General features: G+C 48.6%; 10 protein-coding genes across 10 annotated transcripts; 3 read left to right on the forward strand and 7 right to left on the reverse strand.

The window, feature by feature from the left end:
- Nucleotides 1–990: 990 nt before the first annotated feature.
- Nucleotides 991–5,917, forward strand: TrAtP1_010487 (uncharacterized protein; the record flags this gene model as incomplete). The annotated part of the gene is made up of 4 exons (XM_014089686.2): nucleotides 991–1,821; nucleotides 1,890–2,857; nucleotides 3,297–3,783; nucleotides 3,848–5,917. 4 exons carry the CDS (start codon nucleotides 991–993, stop codon nucleotides 5,915–5,917), a joined length of 4,356 nt encoding a protein of 1,451 aa, XP_013945161.2.
- Nucleotides 5,918–6,346: 429 nt separating this feature from the next.
- On the reverse strand, nucleotides 6,347–7,598 carry TrAtP1_010488 (uncharacterized protein). The gene is made up of 2 exons (XM_014089685.2): nucleotides 7,163–7,598; nucleotides 6,347–7,085 (listed from the first exon to the last, which is right to left on the reverse strand). Exons 1-2 carry the CDS (start codon nucleotides 7,498–7,500, stop codon nucleotides 6,509–6,511), a joined length of 915 nt encoding a protein of 304 aa, XP_013945160.1. The 5' UTR covers nucleotides 7,501–7,598; the 3' UTR covers nucleotides 6,347–6,508.
- A 41-nt stretch (nucleotides 7,599–7,639) lies between these two features.
- TrAtP1_010489 (uncharacterized protein) lies at nucleotides 7,640–8,994 on the forward strand. Its single transcript, XM_066114736.1, has one exon. The coding sequence runs from the start codon at nucleotides 8,143–8,145 to the stop codon at nucleotides 8,725–8,727; it is 585 nt and encodes a 194-aa protein (XP_065970833.1). The 5' UTR covers nucleotides 7,640–8,142; the 3' UTR covers nucleotides 8,728–8,994.
- A 49-nt stretch (nucleotides 8,995–9,043) lies between these two features.
- Nucleotides 9,044–10,793, forward strand: TrAtP1_010490 (uncharacterized protein). The gene has a single exon (XM_014089684.2). It carries the CDS (start codon nucleotides 9,297–9,299, stop codon nucleotides 10,695–10,697), a length of 1,401 nt encoding a protein of 466 aa, XP_013945159.2. The 5' UTR covers nucleotides 9,044–9,296; the 3' UTR covers nucleotides 10,698–10,793.
- A 164-nt stretch (nucleotides 10,794–10,957) lies between these two features.
- TrAtP1_010491 (uncharacterized protein) lies at nucleotides 10,958–12,564 on the reverse strand (the record flags this gene model as incomplete). Its single annotated transcript, XM_014089683.2, has 5 exons — nucleotides 10,958–11,453; nucleotides 11,503–11,923; nucleotides 11,981–12,284; nucleotides 12,357–12,398; nucleotides 12,451–12,564. The coding sequence occupies 5 exons, from the start codon at nucleotides 12,562–12,564 to the stop codon at nucleotides 10,958–10,960; spliced, it is 1,377 nt and encodes a 458-aa protein (XP_013945158.2).
- Nucleotides 12,565–13,550: 986 nt separating this feature from the next.
- TrAtP1_010492 (uncharacterized protein) lies at nucleotides 13,551–15,153 on the reverse strand (the record flags this gene model as incomplete). Its single annotated transcript, XM_066114737.1, has 2 exons — nucleotides 13,551–14,959; nucleotides 15,055–15,153. The coding sequence occupies 2 exons, from the start codon at nucleotides 15,151–15,153 to the stop codon at nucleotides 13,643–13,645; spliced, it is 1,416 nt and encodes a 471-aa protein (XP_065970834.1). The 3' UTR covers nucleotides 13,551–13,642.
- A 1,823-nt stretch (nucleotides 15,154–16,976) lies between these two features.
- On the reverse strand, nucleotides 16,977–17,490 carry TrAtP1_010493 (uncharacterized protein; the record flags this gene model as incomplete). Its single annotated transcript, XM_066114738.1, has 1 exon — nucleotides 16,977–17,490. The coding sequence occupies one exon, from the start codon at nucleotides 17,488–17,490 to the stop codon at nucleotides 17,173–17,175; it is 318 nt and encodes a 105-aa protein (XP_065970835.1). The 3' UTR covers nucleotides 16,977–17,172.
- A 343-nt stretch (nucleotides 17,491–17,833) lies between these two features.
- Nucleotides 17,834–18,256, reverse strand: TrAtP1_010494 (uncharacterized protein; the record flags this gene model as incomplete). Its single annotated transcript, XM_066114739.1, has 2 exons — nucleotides 17,834–18,157; nucleotides 18,215–18,256. 2 exons carry the CDS (start codon nucleotides 18,254–18,256, stop codon nucleotides 17,834–17,836), a joined length of 366 nt encoding a protein of 121 aa, XP_065970836.1.
- Nucleotides 18,257–18,605: 349 nt separating this feature from the next.
- On the reverse strand, nucleotides 18,606–20,392 carry TrAtP1_010495 (uncharacterized protein). Its single transcript, XM_014089682.2, has 2 exons — nucleotides 19,492–20,392; nucleotides 18,606–19,439 (listed from the first exon to the last, which is right to left on the reverse strand). Exons 1-2 carry the CDS (start codon nucleotides 19,878–19,880, stop codon nucleotides 19,085–19,087), a joined length of 744 nt encoding a protein of 247 aa, XP_013945157.2. The 5' UTR covers nucleotides 19,881–20,392; the 3' UTR covers nucleotides 18,606–19,084.
- A 1,050-nt stretch (nucleotides 20,393–21,442) lies between these two features.
- Nucleotides 21,443–22,207, reverse strand: TrAtP1_010496 (uncharacterized protein; the record flags this gene model as incomplete). The annotated part of the gene is made up of 1 exon (XM_014089681.2): nucleotides 21,443–22,207. The coding sequence occupies one exon, from the start codon at nucleotides 22,205–22,207 to the stop codon at nucleotides 21,443–21,445; it is 765 nt and encodes a 254-aa protein (XP_013945156.2).
- Between the last annotated feature and the right edge of the window lie 486 nt (nucleotides 22,208–22,693).

Raw genomic sequence — 22,693 nt, forward strand, 5'->3', positions numbered from 1 at the left:
GAGCAGTCATCGATTCATAGTGGTTAAATAAGTACATGTAGTCTTTTATATCTGTGAGGGGTGGGTTGGACGTTGTATACATAATCCTACCGGCTTTTATCTACGCTGCCTAAATGGCCTCTTACACATGCACATGTTTTCCTGCAAATATATCCAATACGAATATCACCAACAGCGATATTCTCCCCCAAAACGCTTCTGGTCTTGCATATGTCCTGCCGCACCTTTGTAAGTCTTTTTCTTAACCCTTCCACAAATTTACTCATGCGATCGGGACCGAGCACATCCTGTATCGCATTAGAATAGCCCTTAGGAACCATGGTCATGATATATCTTGTCTTTTTCACACCCTACTTACCTCTAATACGTAGATAGACACATTTCTTAGCTATACCGTGATATTAGATGCTTCATATCCTGCGTTCCAGTCAAAGGGAATCAATTGGCCCTTCTCTTACCTTTGGAAAGCGCTCAAATTCTCACCCGTGATCGTGCACGGCCAGGAACCACTGCTGTAGAGATGCAACTCCATCAGATGACTTGTTTCTCCGATGTCGCCTAGGTAAAGATCTATTTTTTTCCATTTTCTGGAAATTGTTCACACAATAAGTGACATCCTCATCTGAATGAGGATTGTATAGACGTCGATGACAGAAATTCCGAGCACAGCCTCGGGTTATGATGGGATGGCAGACCCTGCCAATACCTCACAACCTTGCGCATTTGAGAGGCAAATACCTACATTCATGTATCCATTACCACAGCGCCAATAGATAGCAGGGTTGTGGGTCCTAAATGCTACGTATCGATGCATGATTTGCTTGTTCACGGGACACAGTCCTGCTCCTTTGTTCAATCTTTGCGACAAAGGGGTTTATATAGTGAAGCCTTTTCCCACACTTTTCAGAATAGATTTCTTCCTCCAACACTGAGAATATCAATTTATTTGCAAAAATTCAGCGTATACTACCATAAAGACATTTCCCAATCATGAGGCGAAATATGAAACGTGTATCTTCGATATTCAACCCAAAGCCACGCGAACCTAAACCTCACGGTGAAGGACCTGATGGCAGAGAATCAGTACGGCAAGGCGAGCCGAGCTCTATACATTCACCCCAGGATGCAACAGTTGAGGCACCTATCGATCCTCCTTCACTTAATCTTGTACTTGCACAAGAAAGCCTGTCGGATGATGTTTTGGCTACCCTGTCGAAGCTGGCCACATCAAATTCTAAAAAGGCTCTCACGGATCCGCAAGGGTATCAACAATCTATGACAAACAAATCAAAGGTTGATGGAGCCCAGGAAATACCAATGGGGTTTGAATCTCAAATATTAGCCAAAGATGATGGACTTATTTCCAGAAAGATTGATCTAGCCTCAGAACTCTGGGATCAGGCATACAATGAGCTCAAGATTCACCATGGCGATACTGTGCTACTATACGAAAGCATTCTATCTTCTATAGCAAGGATAGCTATCGCCGGAAGGAGCTCAGATCCCATCATTGCTGGGTTGAATGATGAATCCGGCGATAATCAGGCTACTCAGAAAGATGATGAGTTTAGGAGGCATCAGATGCACACATGGCTAGCAGAATGGCTTGACAAGATCAAAAGATCACAGGCATCGCAGGATACATCCCTCGAGTCTTCCACAATTAAAACATCTTCCGGTCAATCTTCTACGAGCGAATCGAACAACTCAACCACATATAAATTGCCTGTGGCAATCCTGGGTGAGAGTTTACAAAAAGAGGCACAGAGCAAACCACAAGCCGTACTTGCATGGGCAGCTATTGCATGTGCAATTTCGATCGTAAGTGGCGACTTTCCATCACTTCAAGCACACGACTGATGTTCTCTTTACTAATTTCGTGATTCAAGACTATGCAGACTCCAGCGGACGAGAAGACAGCGACGTGTAAAGGCTTGAGCTACATTATTCCTAGGATGGCATGGTTCACAGCTTTAGCACGTCTTTTCATCACGAATACATTGGGTGACAACCACTTCAGAGCGGATGATGAAGAAAACAGCCTAGCAAAGAAGACCGTCGTCCTCTATAAAGCCATACTTCGCTTGCTCATGAATGTGGTATGCCTCCATTCTGGTGACCAAGGAAGCAACTTTTCCGGTAGCTTGTTGCGGGCTTCAGACATCGACGTGGATCTCAAATGCATAATCGATGCGGAAACGGCTATAGTTCAAGTGGAAGTAGAGTATGGCGGCTCAACTCTCAGCCAAGTGCTTTGCAAAGGCGGACTCGAGAAAAGCGACATCACTGTGCCTGGCAGCGATGGACAGCAAGCTCCATTATTAACCCCGAACCTCGAACCGACCGCAGGCGTTTCCCATATTGAGCATACAGGCGTCGTAGCTGATGCTTTGCACTGGCTCTGCCAGAAACCAGAGTTTAGCTATTTCTGCGACAAGAAGCAATATTCTCATCGCCTGCTTTGGGTTACTGGAGATATCGGTACCGGGAAGTCACTCTTACTTACGGCGGCAACCAGTGAGCTATACTCTGGCCTTGCTACAGACAAAAGTTCTATGATTCTATGTCACGTTTCTTGCTCATGCGAGGGGCTAGGAGCTCTTACGATGGCCACAATTATGCGAAGTCTAATCACAGAAATATTGGCGAAGACCCCTTCACTCGCAAAACACTTGGTGGACACATATAAATCAACAGGACGTACCTTCTTTGATGGACCCAACGATTTCTATGCTTTATCCGGATTGTTTTTCGACATGATACAGGATAACGACTTTGCAGACGCTTATTTTGTAATCGATGGTATTGATGAATGTAGCAATGGATTCGGTTGGCCTGACATCAACAATCTGCTTGAGTTAATCTCGGCGTCTATAGAAACCACTTCAAAAGTCAGGTGGCTTATATCGAGTGGACCGGAGTGCTATTCAACAGCTGCCTCAGTTGCAAAAAAATATTCTTCTTCTCTTCATCTCAGTAGGGAACCTTCTGATTGGTTACCAATCCTTGACAAAGTCATCAGCGAGCAGGTAGCTCTGAGCGCCAAAAAAAAGCGGATGCGGCGACAACCTCAAAGATAAGATGGTTGAGAAAATCTTGCAAAAGGCTGGTGGTAACCTGGTGTGGTCCAAAATGGCTTGTCAAATGTTACGGCAAACGCCCAACCAGAAACTTCTTGACACGCTTCAAAAAATGCCTGGAACTATAGAATCACTCTGTTCACACATGTGGAATGAAATCAATCAGCTTGCACAGCATGACGTCTGTTACTTCACTGACATTCTCGCTCTTACCAGCATTGCGTTCCTACCACTTCACGTCTCAGAGCTTGGCTGGTTGGCCAAGCTCCCCAAGTGGGTGAATGCCTCATCTCTGGTAGAGAGTTGCTACGCTTCTTTATTCCTATATAACAAGAGAGTTTATTTCCTACACCAATCTGCTAAGGCGTATATGAGAGAACATCTGGTCAATGGAAAGCCCATTGACTCCCTACATATTCTCATCGCTCAACGAGCTCTGGAATGTCTGCTGGCATACTTCAACAACGAAAGACAGACATCTGATACAGAGCATTCTCAAGGTACAGCCATTGAATATGCATCTTCATGGTGGATGGTGCACGTGTACGAAGCGAGGGAGATGGTTCATGAAGATGATCAGATTACTAGTTCAGCCATACTCTTCCTACAAGAGCATATATTGCTTTGGACAGAATGGTTAGTCTCGCACAAGCAGCTGGAAATGGTAGCCCCGCGCATGCGTCAGCTAGCTGACATACTTAAGGTAAGATTATTAAGGAAATTTCTCCGTTTGCTGTCTACATCGCTAATTTGAAACGTACTCGCAGCCGAAACCGGATACTAGTAACTATAAGCTATACTTGGCAGCTCAAGAAGCATGCCAGTTTCTGGAGCTTCACATTTCGGAGATGGTGTTTAATCCGGATACACCCGCAATGACGACTTTACTCCTTAGTTATAACGAGGGATCCTTGGGGAAAAAGTGGAAGAAGCAGCGGTATCCTTGGATTCTCGAATTCCCGATGATGAAGGAAGACGTCGGGGTTTACTCCCGGAATATACGAGGCCACGAGGACTGGATTCGAGACATTGCATTCTCGTCCAACGGGCGACTAATGGTATCAGTATCTGGCGACGGAACTGTCAGAGTGTGGGATGCTGAAACAGGGGCCATCCAGAGAATCCTCAAAGGACATAGAGGTTGTGTACGACGTGTCGTGGTCTCTTGCAAAGGATACATTGCTTCTGCAGATAACAATGGCTATCTTATTCTATGGAACTTGATCACTGGCCGACTGATACGAAAATTTCATCCTCAACTAACGTTTACTCGACGGAGTGGCATCCAATTCTCTCCCGATGGCTCTAAGCTATTGTTAGTATCTAATAGTTGTGAGCTGATTACTTGGGATATGGAGTCATTTCAACAGCAAATTATAATGCTCCCGACCTTGAATTCTATAACAGCGACATTCTCCCAAGATGGCAGGTGGATTGCCTGGATAAACGTGGAGAACCAAGTAACTGTCTATGATATTGAAGCAGGGGAGCTACATGCTGAGTTTGGAGACGCATACGAGTGTCTGTGCTTCGTTTCGAGTGGCAAATATATTGCAGCAGGTTCAGAGAAGGGAGACGTCCGTATTTGGGATATAGATGCCCAGATGCAAGTCGGTCAGCTTGTCGGCTCAGGCCAGGTTGCATGTATCCGAGTCTCTCTAGGCCAACGCCGCATTGCAGTCGTCGGTGAATCAGAGTGCGTCGCCATCTATCACTCGGAGACGTACAAGATCACACAGGTGGTCAGAGCAACAGAAGCACTCTGTGTATCATTTCCTCCGTCGGCTAGCTTCTTCGCTGTGGGTTCATATGATGGCATGATCCATCTATGGCAACTGTGCGACTCCGAGTTGGAAGGCGTAACTCCTCTCGAAACTTTGGGCATAGAGGCTATGATCAAACATCTAGCGCTGTCTCCGGATAAACAGCTACTTGCTGCTGCTCACGATGGTGGAATCGGACTCTTCGGCGCTACCGAGGGACGTCTGAAGCGCAAGTTGAGTATAAAAACCGATGGCATCTTACACCTCTCCTTCTCGCCCGACAGCCAGATGCTACTCGTCAGCGGGACTAACAACGTTGGGCTGTACAGCGTTCATGACGGTAGTCTAGTGAGGAATCTTGAAGGGCAAGGCGACTGGGTCAGACAGTCGGCTTTTTCTCCCAACGGTCAATTTGTAGCATCGGCGTCTGACGATCGCAGAGTCAGAATCTGGGACACGCAGAAGGACACCACTGAACCCGAAGTGACTCTTCAAGGCCATCTTGACTATGTTAGATGCGTGGCATTTTCACCTGATGGAAAACTGCTGGCGACTGGAGGGGACGACTACAAGGTTAGGGTGTGGGATTTGACGACTGAAAAAGAGTCTGTTACCCTAGGTCGACGTTCGAGCTACGTGTACAACGTCGCTTTTTCTCCCGACTCAAAGCGCATTCTGGCGTCTTGTTCTGATAAGAGTGTCAGGATTTGGGACTGGGAAACAGAAACGGCGTTGAAAGAAATGAAGAATGAATATGAATGGAGAAACCTCAGATTTGATATACGATTGCCAGATTACATCATAACCGACCTCGGCGCGCAGTACATTGGAAATCATGGCCCTTCAAATGAACTGCCAAATTGGGCTTCATATAGTATGGAATATGACGATGCTGATGAGACAACAGGCGCCTGCTGGATTACATGGCAAGGGGCGAGGGCATTTCAGCTTCCAGAAGCTTTCCGGCCCACTGCATCTTATTTTGATGAATCCAGAGTCATAATCGGAACAGAAACGGGGCGTATTTTACAATTCAAATTTCACCCGGATATTAAGCCGAGCTTAGGACAGTAACAGAGTATAGATTGATAACTTCTTATTGATTGCTTGTTGAGTTGGGTATATACAGTATGATATCTAGTACTATGCATTTGCACCTCCTTGATTCATATTTCGTGCACACTGTTGACTCCGAGAAGAAAAGAAACCTTTTTATCCTGTCCGTTTCCAGTTCATTACAAGCACAATATATAAAGTCTTGGTTTGATGAGCGAGTCGGCATGGCCCGTCAAAAAAGATCAATGCGCTTAGTAGATACACCAATTCTATATTCCTCAAGTCTTTTGATGTATTCTGTTGTCAGCTTGCTACTTAGCCGTGGATCCTCTGAGAGTAATCTGAAATCTTTGCCATTGGGAAGGTTAAAAAACAACACTAGCGAAGCAAAAAGTTCATGTCTTTTTCTTTTAGATGTGTTGAAGTGTGAAGCATCGTTCGCTGCGTCTATGGAAATCTCAATCGGAATACAGATTCATGTCCGGTCATCAGGAAAGTGAGAGGCGTGTACATGTCTTGTAGTGATGTATATGGAGTTGTTGCCCGCTATGTTCAGAGTGTATCAACAAATAAATTCACATCATCCACTCAATCTGTCACCCTTTCAGGTCACAAATGCCTGAGCGGCACCAGCTCAGTCGGCAGGCCCCGAATCGCCGTCGCCTCTCTCTTATTCAACGGAATCTCAAACCACTTCTCCAGCGCCTTGACTCGATCCTCCTCATTTGCCAGAGTTTCCACCACTTCCAAGCCCGGCTCGCCCTCTACTCTCCTTCTCACCTCGTTCCGCAACAAAGTCATGACGCCCTTGAGCCCATCACCCCTATCGTTTATGATTCCCCTCAGGGCAAAGACGTTATTGACAAAGACGGCGGTGCGGACCGTGCTGCAGTAGAAATTCATGACTTCGTAGTCTGCGCGGAAGAGCTCCGTTTCCGTGAAGCAGTAGCGCTCGGTCCAGTCTAGAGAGGGAAGATCCTGCGTGGAGTAGACCCAGAGAGATTGGGTCGAGGGCGAGGTGGACTGGGCGATGGGGCGGAACTCGAGTTTGCCGCGGCGAGGGAGGATGTTGTCGAATTCGAAGCCGTTGATGAGGGGGACGGGCGTGAAGGCGCCGTGGCTGCCAAAGGCGACGTCGACGAGGTAACGCTGCTGGTTGATGGTGATGATGTTGGCGCTGTGCGTCCTAGTGGTTGAAAGTTGGTTAGATAGACAACCGGTATAAGTTGGAAGATGAGTTGGAAGAAGAGGGAAAATACTTACATGCCGAGATATACGGGACCAGGCTTGACTCTGGCTCCGATGCTGAGGACGTTGAATCCCAGGGCCCTCATCATGTCGCCAAAGATAGTGTTCATCTCCACGCAGTAGCCGCCTCTGCTCTTCTCCACGACCTTTTGGAAGAGATCATCTGCATCGACGGACAGCGTGCAATGGGGCGAGTAGTGAAGGCTGATGGACTCAAAGGGCACGCGAGCCAGATGGTGGGCTTGGAGCTCTTTGAGGAATTGGAGCTCGTCTCTGGGGTGCTGAGAGCGCGGATAGGAAATGTGGTCGAGGTAGCGCGTGAGCTGATCTTGTGAATACACTTGCGCTGCCATTTTCCCTTTGTTCGCTTTCTTCTAATGGGCTTATACAAGGTCACGATGGAGAGACAGCCGGCGACTCTATTGCGGCATCTCTCTTTATATCCTTTTGCAGACGGATCATTAATCTAGACTATAGCAATTCACGATATCCTGGTAATTGTCGCTTCAACCATCTTAGTCAACCACTTTCTACTGATGCGGCCGTCCGGGTCCCAGTCGCAGCGATTTTGCCGCCGATGGGCTCCACAGATTCGACTCGGGCTCACGGGCGGAGAGCCGAAAGGCCGACGGGTCTTATAAATACTATTTGTCAGGCCGGAAAAGCAAGTGGGATGAGGCTATATAGCCTTGGATGCTATTATATGGTGGTTTGCTCTTTAGCAATGATGCTGAGGCTGAGAAGGATTGATTATGTATGTACATGCATAAGTGATAATGCCGTAAACATGTCTTGTAGACGTGGCATGCCGAGAGTCGACGCCCAGCTGCCCAATTGCCGGCGATTGGTGGAGACGGCATCGCATATTATCTGCATCTGATGCGATGGGCAGCGAGATGGTTTTCTGTAAAAGTCATTTCCAGTCGGCACGATATAGCTTCAATGGAATCTCCAACGCCTCCACAATCATCAGTCAAGGCCATCTCTCCTAGGTAATGATTGATACAACACACGCACATTCTGCATCTCGGTCAGAAGCTTATCAACTTGCTGCTCGAATAGGTCGAAAATCCCCGTCAAAACTCCCATCAAAACTCCCGTCAAGCCCCCCCGTCAAAGTGCAAAAAGTCCAACACACCACAAACTACAACCAAATCACAACCTACTTCAAGATCCCCGAAAAGCTGCCGCGCGCGCCCACGCTCAAGGGCCTCGACGTCACGCGCCTGCCCGACGACCTCAAGCTGATTGGGCCCGAGAACTGGGCGACGTGGTCCAGCGTCATGATGGCCATTGCCGACGTCTCGGGCTTCGACAAGGCGGCGCTGGAGGAGATGCCGCAGGCGGTGCATGTGAGCTGCTGGCACAACAGCCAGAAGACGCTGGAGGAGATTCGCGAGGGCAAGATGCTGGGGCTGCTGATCAAGTTCAACATCTCGGCGCACATGAATGACTTGGTGAGCCTGACGACGGATGGCTACGAGGTGTGGAAGGTGTTGAAGCTGTATTGTGCGAGGTTTGTGGAGACGGATCCGACGAGCATTTTGAAGAGGAATGGGGGGTGTATCAAGATTTCGTAAAGGACCAGAATAATGAAGAAGAGAATGGAAATGACAAAGATTGCGATGGGAATGCTACAGCGCTTGTTGCTGTTGTTGCTGAACACGAAAGATAAGACTACACAGACTGGATCAGATAGTGGGGAAGAAAGCGATAACATGACTTTACAACTCAACAACTATTTCGAGCAAAGGCTGTTTAAGCTTCTTTAAAGGATCGTCATCCTAGTATTGCCGCAGTTGGCGAAACTAGCTACGCTTAGCTAATAGATTAGAACAAGCCATCTATTTTCTTCTTCCACCTTTTGGTATTGTCGTGCATATGCGCCCTACCAACATTCGGAAAAGGGAAACCCACGCCGACCAACTAAGCCGAGGTGGTGTCCGAGTGCGGAGTCATTTGCACAACTCCATCTCGGCTTCGGCTTTGGCTTGTTTACAGTGTCATAATACCACCTACTTATAGAGCTATATATGTCCAAGGTTGCTGCTGTTTTGAAGGAGAAAGAATACATGTAAATTACATGTAGTAATCATGTCTGTGTAGAAAGAATACATTCCAAAATAACAACACCATTACAACAGCCACAATGCCGTCTTCAACCGTCTCTTATACCGCGCAAAACGGGACTCGAGAACCCGGTCTTATGCACCGCTCTCTCCTCGAACGCCCTCACCAAGTTGTCTCCGGCTCAGGCATCTACCTCACTCTCGCCGATGGCTCTCGCATCATCGACGGATGTGGCGGCGCCGCCGTCGCAGTAATTGGCCACGGCAACAAAGAAGTCAAAGAGGCCATCATACAACAATACTCTGACGTCGCATACGTGCACACCATGACTTATACAACTTCCAGTGCTGAGGAGCTGGCCAACGAGCTCACCGAGCTGAGCAAGCCTTTTGGCTTGACCAAGGCCTTCTTTGTCTGCTCTGGCAGCGAGGCCATGGATGCGACGATGAAGCTGGCGCGGCAGTATCATTTTGAGAATGGCCAGCTGCAGAGGAAGAAGTTTGTTTCGAGGAGACAGGCCTACCACGGTGGCACAATCGGGGCCATGAGCGTGAGCAGCAACCTTCCGAGGAAAATCCCATACGAGGGCGCCTTGTTGCTTGACAACGTCAGCTATGTTAGCCCGGCATATGCACATCATGGCCAGAAAGACACCGAGACCGAGGATCAGTACGCTGCCAGGCTGGTCCAAGAGCTCGACGACGAATTCCAGCGGCAGGGCCCCGAGACAGTCATTGCTTTCGTGGCGGAGACTGTAGGAGGAGCCACGGCGGCCTGCATCACGCCTCCAAGGGGATATTTCGCTGGTGTGAGAAAAGTATGCGATAAATACGGCATTCTGCTCATCTTGGATGAAGTCATGTGTGGTAGTGGCCGGATGGGAACGTATTTTGCCTTTGAGCCAGAGGGTGATGTGCGGCCCGATTTGCTGACGCTGGGAAAGGGGCTCGGAGGAGGATATGCACCCATTGCCGGGATCCTGATCAGCCAGAAAGTTGTTGATATGCTGGCAAAGGGATCAGCGAGCTTTGTTCACGGCCAGACATATCAAGCTCACCCAGCGGGCTGCGCCGCGGCCTTGGCTGTCCAACGAGTCCTGAAGCGCGACGATTTAGTAGCAAAGTGTCACACCAAAGGGGCCTTTCTGGAAAAGCGACTGCGATCTGCTCTTGGAGATGCAAAGTATGTAGGCGAGATCCGCGGAAGGGGCTTTTTCTGGGGCATCGAGTACGTACAGGATAGAGCTTCAAAACGGCCATTTAAGCCAGAGGTCAAGTTTCACAAGAGGATACATGCCGCGGCGCATGATCGTGGGCTGGCCATATACCCAGGGGCAGGAACTATAGATGGCATCAACGGCGATCACTCGATACTGGCGCCGCCACTGACTGCGACGGAGGAGGAGCTGGAGGAGATGGTGAGGTTGTTGAAGGAGGCATATGATGCAGTGGAAGAGGAGTTGGGCTCTACGATGAAATGAGCGTGTTGGGAACCATAGTATATGCGTTGTATCTGAACGTCAAATAAATAAGGTCTTTTTTAAGCTAGAAAATATATTTTCCTGCGTCGCTACTGATCAATGCTTAAAATCTTCAAGAAGACGATGATATATCCCTTGAGGGGGGTTCTCGAATAAAGTAAAGTCTCTTTAATCCATCACATCCCTATACAGAACAATCACTGCCTGATACGGGAAATGGATTTGATACTGCAAATACTTTGCAAATTGCATACAGAATGTTATGAAACTTGGAATAAAGTCTTGGCCCTGTGATGTTCGACAAGGATTGTTTCAGGAAGGCCACTGTCCTCCCATGCCTCATCCCATCCAGCAGTCCGCACCCAAGGAAACTCGGGGTGCTCCCAGGTGCTGTCCAGGAGGAGATATTGCGTGTTCAACCAAGTCTTGTCATCTCTGATGCGGATCCATGGCCGGTCGAGGTAGTCTTGCGAAAGGCGCTGCGCAAGGCCCAGGGCCCTCGCAGTCTTGACCACATGGCCGTCGTCGGGCATGTTGATGAACCGGGGAAGCAGCTCCTCCCAGGTATTCACAAGTACAGTATCTTTCGGCGTATAGCTACTGATGCCGCCGAGTTGCAGGGGAGGGGCCCATCGTACAACGTAGTGGAGGATGTCAAAGCGAGTCTTCCACTCCAGTGTTTGCAGTTTGACTGAGGTAGGGATCCATGCAGCGTCTTGGATCAAGAGCAAGAATGGCCCAATGGTAAGATGATGACTATTCCTAGTTAGCATCTGACTCGTCTTCTCTTAAAAAGGGCCCTTACATGAGGAAGAAGTCAAACCTCGGGTAGTCTGGAGGGTGGAAAACACACGACGACGCCATATACGCGGCCGCGTGGATGTTCTCCGCGATGCCTTCTGCCAGGTTGATGGGGTCAGCCTTGAACCGGGCGAGATAGTTCACGCCCTCGTTGGGGCACAGGACCTCGACACCGTTCAGGATCTTGTTTGGGTTTCCATTTCGCACACTGTTGACAAAGTCCGGGTCGGAGTGGACCTGTTCGTACAGCTCGCAAGTGTTGAGACGCTGTGAAGGCACTTTTGCTGCTGCAGCCTTGTCCACTTTATCCAGAAAGTCGCCCACGTAGGTGTCGTGGATGGCGGATTGGGCCAGGCCTTGGGCGATGATGGCAGGCTGATACCACTCGATGCCGTATATGAGCTGGATGAACGAATGGGCAAAGCCTTTAACATCGTTAGTTTTCACGCGTTATATGTATTCTAGAGAGCCTATGGACTTACTACCCCAGCTGCGACGGTACATGTCGTGAGTGCTCTCTTTACCGCTGAAGAGATATTCCACCAATACAGCCTTCCACCCCCTTGCGTCTATTTTCTCCTGGAAGTATCGCAAGAAATCGGTATAGTACTTGGCATCTCCGAGATACTTGGGAGCATTGGCTGCCCAATCTCGGCAAAGGTCTTCGAGAACGCCATCGTTTAGCTGAAACTGATGAATCTGAATTTCAGCGTCGCGGTCGGACGCGGCCTGGAGCTCCTCGGGAGTCGCCCCTGCGCCGTAGAGTGTACATAGGTGGTGTGCCATCTGTCCATTTGCGAATCACATATTAGTTGCAGCTCTGTGGTGTGTAATTTGTCAACCAAGGCTTGCTCGTACATGGTTGTGGTAACCTCTCGCCAGGAAGAAAACATGATGCCCCTATAGATTGAGTTAATATAGTGTCATGCATTCATAATCCGGGATGGCTCACGTCGAGATCTTTCTGAAGCAGCTCAGACAGCTTAGCTGCTGCAGCTTCGTTGTGTTTATAACCTAGGAGGCCGACGCGGCTTGGGTCAATCTGTATCTTGTATGCTGTAGCCATGTTGTTTTGCGCGTAGTTCTTTGCCTGATTAGAGTAAAGCTGTTGAACTAGAGGAATCTGGTATGCTTCATGTTGGCGAGTCTACGGGCATATATATGATACGTCTTGTATGCATACATCGACAGGTCAACACAAGGGGCACGATGCTAACACGAACATATCGGTCCTCAGACGATCCGTCCATTTGTTAATAAATGTTGACATGTCTGCTCTGCCCGCTCTGTCAGATCCCAGCAAGACTCGCTCAACTCCAGAACGAGCGGAAGTGGGCAGAAGCGGGAGCGGACCGGAGCGGACTGGAGTAGCAGCAGGCGCGGATTGGGGTAAAAGCGGATCGAGGCAGAGACAGGGTACATGTAAGGGTAATTAATTTCCTCAAAAGCTTGTACTGACAGTTGTTCTAACAACCATGAAACTATGCAGTCTCTTTAGAGTTGTACTGCAATTCCCTATATCTGACAGATATGTAAGCCAAGGTTATTTGCAATATCTTGACAGGATATATTTACAAACGAGTGGGGAATAGGGTCATGACCCGAGATATGTGAAATAGAGAGCCTAGACTTCCCAAGACCTCCCTGCTTAACTATTAGTACCAAGTGAGCTTATAGCAGCTACATGTGACTCATATATTCTATTTCCTAGCAGCAAGTAATGAAGCACCCTGTCCATATGTTGTATGGATGGCGTGATGAGATCATATGGTACTGGTAGCATCAGTATAGCGAAACGGGTGTTATTTCTAGGACGAATCTGGGAAAGTCGTTTTATTTTGAAGTCGGCCTCGCTACCATCATTCATGATGCATTCCAGGAGATCCAAGTAGCAAAAGTAGAAGTAGATTTGAGTGGCTATGACTCTATGAACTTGCCACGACTGGGCGCTGAATTCCCTTAACAAGTACACTTTCAAAATAAATAAAAAATTACAAGCCCACCTTCGCCACACTCTCCTATCCGCCAACTTCATGATCAAACTTGAAATAGCCCCTCCACAACCTATTCAGCACGCGATCTGGGTCCCAATTCCTCGCCGCAATTATCAGCCTATCATAAGACTTTGGGTTCAGACGCGCCCATTAATCTTGGCTGGGATGAGCGTAGTTCATGTGTATGACGCCGCGAAGCTGGGCATTTTGCCTACCCGTCTCTTCAATTCCATCGATGAAACGCTTAGACTCAGCTTCCACGATATCATCAAAGGCCGGGTCGTCCCACTGCACGGAAAAGAGGACGTATGTCATCGGGACCATTGAAATGGGCAATCCCAAGGCATTGTCGCCCTTGTGCCGCGCGTTCCAAATCATGCGTTTCGACACGGGCTGGAGTTCTATCTCTGACCTAAAGTTTCTCTGGCCCGGCAAGCTCTTGAGTTTCTCATCCATTGCTTGCCAGCGGGAGAGAATTTCGGCGAGGAACTCGGGCTTATCGAAGCCAAACGAGGTCGACCAGGCCGAGCGACGGAGGCCAGCAGGCTCCATGAAGGTTTGTGTTAAGTTGGCAACTCCGTTTCCCTCGGTGATGTTCTGCAGGGCTCCTGTAAGCTTTTTGAAAGGCTTTGACAATCTCGGCGGCTTTCGGTCATGCGACGTGTCTTTCCCGGAATGCACGATGTGGACCTCGGTCACGTACTCTTGGTGGTCTTCTGAGAAGAAGGTCATCAGGAACATATGGGAGTACAAGTCTTTTCCAAGAACCTTCTTTGCCGCATTGGCATAGGCCTTCATCACTTCCAGATTCATGGAAGCAGGAAACATGATGTGCTGCCACCATGTCTTCTTGTTAAAGAAGCGAACAAAATCGAAGCGGGTGACGATTCCAAAGCTGGAGCCGCCGCCGCCACGAAGGGCATAGAAGAGCTCGTGGTTCTCCTCGCTGCTGGCTCTGATGATTTCCCCTTTTGCCGTGACAACTTCGTAGTTCCACACGTCATCGCAGGCGAACCCAGAATGCTGCGAATAGAATGAAAAGCCACAGCCGAGAAAGTATCCTGCGACGCTTAGATCGCCATTCTTGGGGCCTATGCCCGCCATCTTCTTGTCGTCAAAGCGGCGGTAAATACCATAGAACTTTGCGGCCGGGCCGGCCATCATGGTGCCTCCTGTAGGAAGGACTTGAACCTTGTTCATGCGGGCGAGATCGACGAGCACGCCGCCGTCGATGCTGGAGGCGCCGGCAAAGCGCGAGAAGCCGCCACTCTTGACGTTGAACGTGGCATTTGTTGCCGTGAGAGTCTTCATGATGCCGGCGACTTCAATGGCATTTTCCGGACGCACGTAACAAGCAGGGCGGAGGGCGCGCTGCTGCTGGGTGAAGTAGCCATTTCTGCTGACTTCGTATTGTGTCGAGTTTGGATAATCGACATACTCGGCCATGAAGCCGGAGATCCATCTGCACTGTACAAGACGTTGGCTCAAGAGAAAGGTGGTAGGGATGGTAGGGATAGTAGGGGTAGTAGGGGTAGAAGTAAAGAAAGATTGCATATACATACCGCACGTTCAGCTTCTGGTGTCGCCGTCGCCGTCGCCGTGGTAAAAAGACATGCCCAAGCCGTAAAGGCGAGGACACACATCCACTGAATTGAAGACATCTCTTCGATACTTCTGATGAAAGATGTGATAGAAAAAGGATGCAAGGGAAATGAACAGACAAAATGTTTGAAAATAAAACCCACAAGTAATACGCCTGCTTCTTGAAAAGATCTATTGTCAATGATGCGTACGTGAGTGATGAAGGTCTAAATTGATGATGTGTCCTTGAGGGCAGAGGGAGCTGTTTGTATGTTGGGATTTCGGCTCTCTGTCGGCGTGTTGCCACATGGCCTTTCCACAGGACCCTCACTCATGAACCTTGTGTTATTGTTGAGGCGATCTAGAAGCGTGTGGCTGAATGGATGCGATGCTTGATGTGGGTATGAAACTATCAAGGTACTGCTACTTCTGCTACTGCTACGGCTTCTGAGTGTCAAAACATTTCATGATCTTTGTGTGGACTAGCTGTCCTGATAGGCCCTGGCTAGGGTGTTGAATACTGGAAAGGAGAGATCTTTTAACTTCAAGTGCTATATGTTACATGCATACTATATAACGCCCTTATAAAAAGATACTGTACTCATGCACGTGCATATTCTTTTACTGCTTTCTGCTGATATCTATCTAGCTCTCGTGATACCGTTTCGGTAGGAAACCCGATGAGCAATTTCCAAGTAAATCATAGCTTTGTAGCGAATACGTTCACTCAGTCCACGAGACACTGACAGCGAAAGAGTGCTACGAGATGTATATTTATCCTCCAACAATCTACTTGCTTAAACCTGTTTCCAGTTTATAAATAGCTTATTGCCTACTCTATCCCAGCACTCACCCTAACACAGCAGAATAAGTTTCCCTTGGGTATTATAAAGTTTGTCCTAAACCCGAAAACATACAATCATCTCGCTTCCCCTTTTTCGTAGTCAATATCACGTAATAAAGCAGATTCCCTTGATCGTTGGAAACTACTCCCCAACACTAAGAATACATAGTGTAGCTGCGTTGCGCGCTCAAAGCCAATGTCTTTGCGCCACGCGGTCGGAGCAAAGGCAAGATTTGGGAGAAATGCTGGAGAAAGTGAGCCGATAAAGAGGTTGTTATCCAGTGTGCGCAGCTTGTGATTTTCGAGATACTACCTAACCAGCTCCATAGCATCAGGAATTCTCGTCGTAGCCTTGCTGCTGTGGATTAATATCTCCTAGGGCGTGTGATACGTCGAGAAACTGCTACTAGCATCCATGACGTGAAATGGGAAATTTATATACATTAATGTAACGCTTGATCAAGTCATTGGCTCAAGTCACAATCTATACATGGGGTACATCATGTCAATCTGATCTTGAAGAAATACAACCTGCATGGAGGATTCTCAAGCAATGACGCAAGGTAGTTCTACCAGGATGGTAGTTCGACAAATGTCGTAGATTGTTCCAGGGTAATTTCCTAGATCACTTCTTTCACACTAATCGAACATGGAGGAGTATGATAGACGGGTTCACATCAACACCATCCATTTTTACGAGCATCTTTACGAAAGATAATCGTATACTAGGCTTTGTTGTCTGTATTAAGTCGAATTTCGGCCAGTCCATCATTCCCCGCGACGATGCTAATAGAAAATTGGATTTTGTTGGACGAATTAAACTCTGAAAGCACTCAGCCATCTTGTCTTGGTCCATCATAGGTGTAAAGAAAGATCTGGGTGTAATCACGAAACCATACACGATTTTCTTATATTTTCTTATCTGTTAGTTGTAAACTAATATTAATATTAATTAATCCCTTAAATTGACATTCCCTCATAAATTAGTCGCAGCTAGAAATATTATAGTAAACTGTGCATATCCTCCTATGGCGAAGCTGAGCCGTCTCAAAGGTCGAGCGCATATCAACGCATCATTGTCTGCTAAAGACCAGCGTTCTCTAGGTTCTCCGATAATAACTCTTGAATCGTATCTGACGAGACGCCTGTCTTGATATATTCGTTTAGTCTGCTCGATTCCCTCATCAGGCAGTAACAACAAGCGACCAGGCTCAGGTTTTCATCCATCTGGATGGCATCATCCATACGCTCCACACTAGGGGACCAATTCAACCTTGGTTTTGACAACAACACCGTGCTGCTGCTGGAGCTTGGCCTTTAACCTACCCACACCGTTCTTTGTTGGGTTCTGAATCATCCCGGCAATTGTACTTGCCTGTGGCATCCATTTCTTGAACCGCTTTACCACAGGCCACATAATCCTGGCCACTATCCCGTCAGGCGGCCAGCACTGGTGGATCAGAGGCCATCGATGGTCAGGCCTCTTAAGCTGCGGCCGCTCGTACAGACTCCATCGTATGACATCCGACTTGCGATAAGCGAGGACGAGTTCAAGCTCGGAAAACCTCTTCATCCGAGGTTCAAACCCACCTTCTATCAGGCCCCACCTGATAGTTTCGTTGAGGCGACGCCCACTGCGATGACTTCTGACATGCTCCAGAAGGACAGTTGCAAAGAGGTTTCCTAAGCTTAATCTGCCAACTATCCTCCAGGCCTAATATGGCCGTTATGAAATCTGTGTTGTAATTTTTTGCAACTGCTGGGTTGTAAAATCGTAGGTCAGGAAGTCGTCCTAAACGCTCAGCAGCCTGAAATACGCCCAAGATATTCCATGGTACTTTGGGTATAGCAAGGCTGTAGAGGAAATCTCAGAGCAGGTTGATGCGGAGGATGTACTAGAGCATACTGAATCCTTCCTAACCAAGACTCGCCCATCGTATTCGGCTATCTCGTAGGCGTGGGAAGTAGCTCACGAGGTTCCAGTGGCCCAACAACGGCTCGGGTTTCCTGCCACCAACGCTGATCCATGACGTTTCGCGGTCCTTCTGCACCTGATGGAATGAGTGGCCCACGATTGACTGCATGCCTTGGATGAGGTTGACGAGGTCAAGGTACCCGCACATCCTCTCTGGTTGTAGCTCGACGATTGTATGTACGAAGCCCAAACACCAGAGTCCGCAGGTCCAGGTATTATAACCGGCGAAGGACCGCGAAGAAAGATGATTGGAGTCGAACCATTCCTACAAATGGATTCATGTTAGTCCAAGCATAGTGAGATGACAAAGATGAGCAATTACCAGCGACATAGTAAACTCGGTTAGATCAAGCGTCCGCCACATGAGCCTTTATGACTCGTTTCTTTGGGCCGGGACATCTTGAATAATGGATGTCCCGGATGAAGAGCTCCCTAGGCGATTGTAGATTGTCGGGTGGGAGCCTTAGAGGGAGCTGCTTGAGAAAATGTGAGTCGGGCACAAGTCCCGTTGATATAGTTGAGCTATCGTGAGATGTTTGCTCCATCCAGTGTAATTGTTCCGATATAACAGCATATGAGGCATGTGGCGACCAACCTTGGCATCACAAAGTGCGGATCTTCAGAAATTATTCCGAAATAGGAGCCGTCACACCAAAACAGCACCGCACAGCCTTCAGAGCACGCACTGAGATGATAAATACTATAAGAACCTTGATAGCAACAGAGATAGCATTAAAAAACTAATAAGATTGACTAATGAACAAGATTGAATCAGGTCTCTGCTGTGCATAGACAAGTTGAGCCGGAGTATCAAGTACACCCAGCTAGAAAAAAGAAGAGACAGAAGTGTCAGTGTATAAGAAATACCTCCCCATTCCTTGTAAACTCCATGTTGTAAACGATACTCTTATCAAAACAAAGGAAAATATCGGGTCCGTGTCCGCGTCCGCTTCTTCACTCCTCTCGAGCGGTCGCGTCAACTCCATCACCTTGTATGCTTTCATGGGTATCCCCTACGCAGAGGATGCTTCTTATTCTTTTGATGTGTCCTTATGTGTAGCTATACCCCCCTTATCATTGTGGAAGGAGACACAAGCTTTACATACAGAAATTAGATGGACTGCTTCTGATGCGGCTCTGCTGTTAATTTGACACATATCGTATTGGCTCGAGAAAGTCTCTTAAGCTCTCATCACGCTTCTTTATTCTTCTTAGCCTCATGTCCAAGCTTTGCGCTTCTGCTGGGCCTGGACTGTGCTCCCAAAACAGCGGTGTGACCGAGCTTTCCTCTTACAGCAGCAGTGCTGCGTGAAAGTGCCAATTTGGCTTGGATGGCCTTTTGTCCAGGGGACTTGGTAGACGATACTTCGGGTTCGGTGAGCTGTGTCCCATCCGAGCGCGACGTCCGCTCATCTTCACTGGATCCCGTCATTGGGACGAGAAGCGCTCCTTTTTTCCGGTTCGTGCAGTCTTGTAGATGTTTGGAGTAGTCTTGTCGTAGATTGGCGAGCTCCTTCATTGATCCGAGTATGTATTCGGATTGTGATCTTCAGAACGGTTAGCAGTAAGAAACTATGTAGCAGCCCATATGCGACTGACTCTTGGTATGTGCTTCTCAAAAGCTCAACAGAGGAGACAAACGAGCTAATCTCATCCGGTAACCTCTCAATCAGCACCTCTGCATCTAAATCGTATACATTGTCGCCATCTGGCGCCTGCAGCACCGCCTGCATCATGCCCTGCGTCTGCACCAGGCTGTCGTGGCAGATACCAAGGCACAGATCAGATCCCGCAATCATGTCGTACTGCGAGAACTTGCGGTATATGGAGCCCAAAAGCAGGACGCTGACTTGGAGCCGCTTCAGAAAGGGCGACAGGCGCCCAAAGTTTGTCATGGCGGCTGCGGCGCTGCGGAATCGGGTGATGCGTGGGAGGGAGTGCTGGATGAGGCCTTCAAGGCCGATGATGATGGGCGGGGGGGTGTCCATCGTTGTTGGAGGATGATTCAATGACAAGATGGCAGTGTGCAGGTGTGAGGCGATCAACAGTCGAGGCAAGCAAGAACTGAGCTGAAGATTGGCACAGCAGGAGATGGATAATGTACGGAAATAACTGGCCACGGATGCTGAAGAAGGCGGAGCCACGCCAGACGGCAGAAGACGAAAAGGGAGAAGGAGATGAGAGCATGACTATCCCTTCTGTAGGCCGACAGAGATGTGAGACACGGCAAAATGGCATCACGCCCAAGGATACATACGAGGTACGGCATTTCTCCTGCTAGGAGAGCTGCGTTGTAAAGTACTTTCAAGGACATGGTCTTGGCAGCGTAATAGTAGGTGCAACATCAATATCGGCTGCGACATTGGATACTACCATGGTGGTGAGCTCTACGTAGTCAAGCAAGAGTAAGCTTGGAGGAAGCTGCAGTCTGAGATGAACCGCCCATGCCAAATGGCGTTTGATTGAGCTCATGACTCGTACTTTTCATTCTCACGCTAATTCAATTCTTAAAGGAGTATTATCGGAAGCCAAAGTAGATGTATGTGATCTAACCATGGCTAACAGTGGACACGCCATGCAAGCACTAAGAGCAAACATCAGATCATCACTCGTGCTATACGGAGCAAAAAAGGGGCAGCGGCTCTCCCTTGGCAAAACAAGCCAACCATGGCAAAATCTTGAATTCTCATGCCGAAATCCTGGTGCTAGAGTGTGCGGCTGAATCCGAGTCTCAGTAAGTCGAGCTGTCAGTCGGGCCAATATTAGTCGAGAATGTCTCAGACAAAGGGGCAAGGTTGTGTCAAGTGGCGTTTTGTGCGCATAATATCTTGTAATACGAGGACTCCGCATTACTTGTGTCTACCTATAAATAGGCATCTAGACTTTGATGAGAATACAAGACGTTATTCCATAGATGTAATATGAAAAAAAAAAAGAAAATCATTTGTAGAATCCAGCTTCTTATACATGTCAGCGCAAGTGCCGTGCTGCGAATCGGGATTCTGACGTGATACCATCGACACTAGCCGACCAGCAAGGATCTTCCCGAGCGGCTTGTTCCAGCTTACTACTGCATGCCTTGCCCCTGTCAGCCCAACAACCGGGATACCGAAGAGTACAGTATTACTTGGAAAAGCGAGTGATACATGCAGATCTATTCAGGGAAATGCCCATTGCTTCAAATGGCATCGCGAGACTTGCTGAAACAGCTCACTCCGTCTTGATAGGAATGTTGGGGGATGAATCAAGCGTCCATTGGGATATGGTACATCGCTTTCCTTGGGTTGACTTCTCTCCTCGTCTGTAGCTCAGTTCGTGGTGATTCCTCTTTCTCAACGCCTAATGAACACAAAGTAAATATCAAGTAGCACAAGATGATATTAAGAGACGCTCGTAATTGAAAAGCCAAAAAATATGCTAAAGAAGAAGGAAATCCAAGCCCTGTCCACCATGATGCGCATACCCGATATCATTAAAACCCATCACATATTCCCTCCAGGTATACTTTTTACCCAAAAAACACGCCCGCAAATTCAAACAAACATCAAAATCAGTAATTCGGCCTCAAATCCATCTTGTCCCCAAAAAACTCCTTCACATCCTCCACCCCCCGCGGCGAATTCATAAACATGCGCCCATCTTCATACTCACGCCAGCACACGTCCTCGACGCCATTCGCCACCAGCATGTCGCGCAGAGCCCGGCCCTTGTCCAGATACTCCTGCCCGCCATTGACAAAGTACTGCAGCAGCACGGGCGTCTTCTTCCACACGTCGTTGCTCTTCTCCTTGTCCGGCAGGGCGTCGCTGTCTGGGAAGAGCAGCCGGCGGGCGGCCGAGGGCGTTTCGTGGAGGGGCATCTCGCAGGATATGCCGACGAAGCCGCCCAGAGGCTGGGGCTTCTTCCTTTCGCTGCTTGTGTTTGTGTTTGTGGCGTGTTCCTCGCTGGGGATGCCCAGGCTGATGATTGTCGCCATGGCCATGCCCGCGCCGTGGCCGATGCCCGCCAGAATGACCCTCTCCCAGCGGCCTCCCAGCAGGTTGACCTCGTTGGTGATGACCTTTTCCAGCTCCTTGATCCTCTCCCGCAGGCCAGGCAGCATGTCGCTCTCCCGCCTCGCCGCGTCCGGGTCCTGTCCCTGCTGGTTGTTCCACCAGTTGGGCTCGCCCCTGTGCGCCGCGTGCTGGATGCCCGTCGAGATGCTCTGCAGCGACGGTATCAGCGGCTCGCCGGTGGGTGCCTGCGGGAACACCCACCGCGTCGAGGCGTAGTTTTGGATAATGGATTGCCAGTCGCCGTCGGTGGCCTCGTGCATGCGGTTGACGGCGCTGCGGGCAAAGTTTTTGTTCTCGTGCAGGAAGATGACGGTGTGGGAGTGAGGCTTTGACGGGGGGGATGGTGGAGAGAGAGAGGTCGGCCACCATTGTTTCGTTTTGTGTCTGTCTGTGACCGTCTGGCTCTTGGTGGTGTCTGTCTTTTGCGAGTGGGTTGTGCAAGTAAGAGTGTCAAGCAGGCATAGTCATTCTTGAAACAAAATAAATAAAAAGAAGAAGGAAAATAGTATTAGTCGTATCAGGTATAAAAGCGCAGGCTCCCTCGCAAACGCCTGTCTCACTCATATATCAGGCACCGCACCACTGGGTAGGATAAGATGGACGGCTAATCCACCCAACGGCATTAGCGCAGCCCTTTTTGCCTACTGCAAATCTTAAAAAATTGAAAGAGATCAGAAGAGTAGTGAAAAAAAAAAAAAAAGGAAAGACATTTTCTCGATCCATCGTGATCCCAGAGTCCAGGCCCG

The sequence above is a fragment of the Trichoderma atroviride genome, chromosome 5, assembly GCF_020647795.1.
Source record: "Trichoderma atroviride chromosome 5, complete sequence".
Lineage (NCBI taxonomy): Eukaryota > Fungi > Ascomycota > Sordariomycetes > Hypocreales > Hypocreaceae > Trichoderma > Trichoderma atroviride.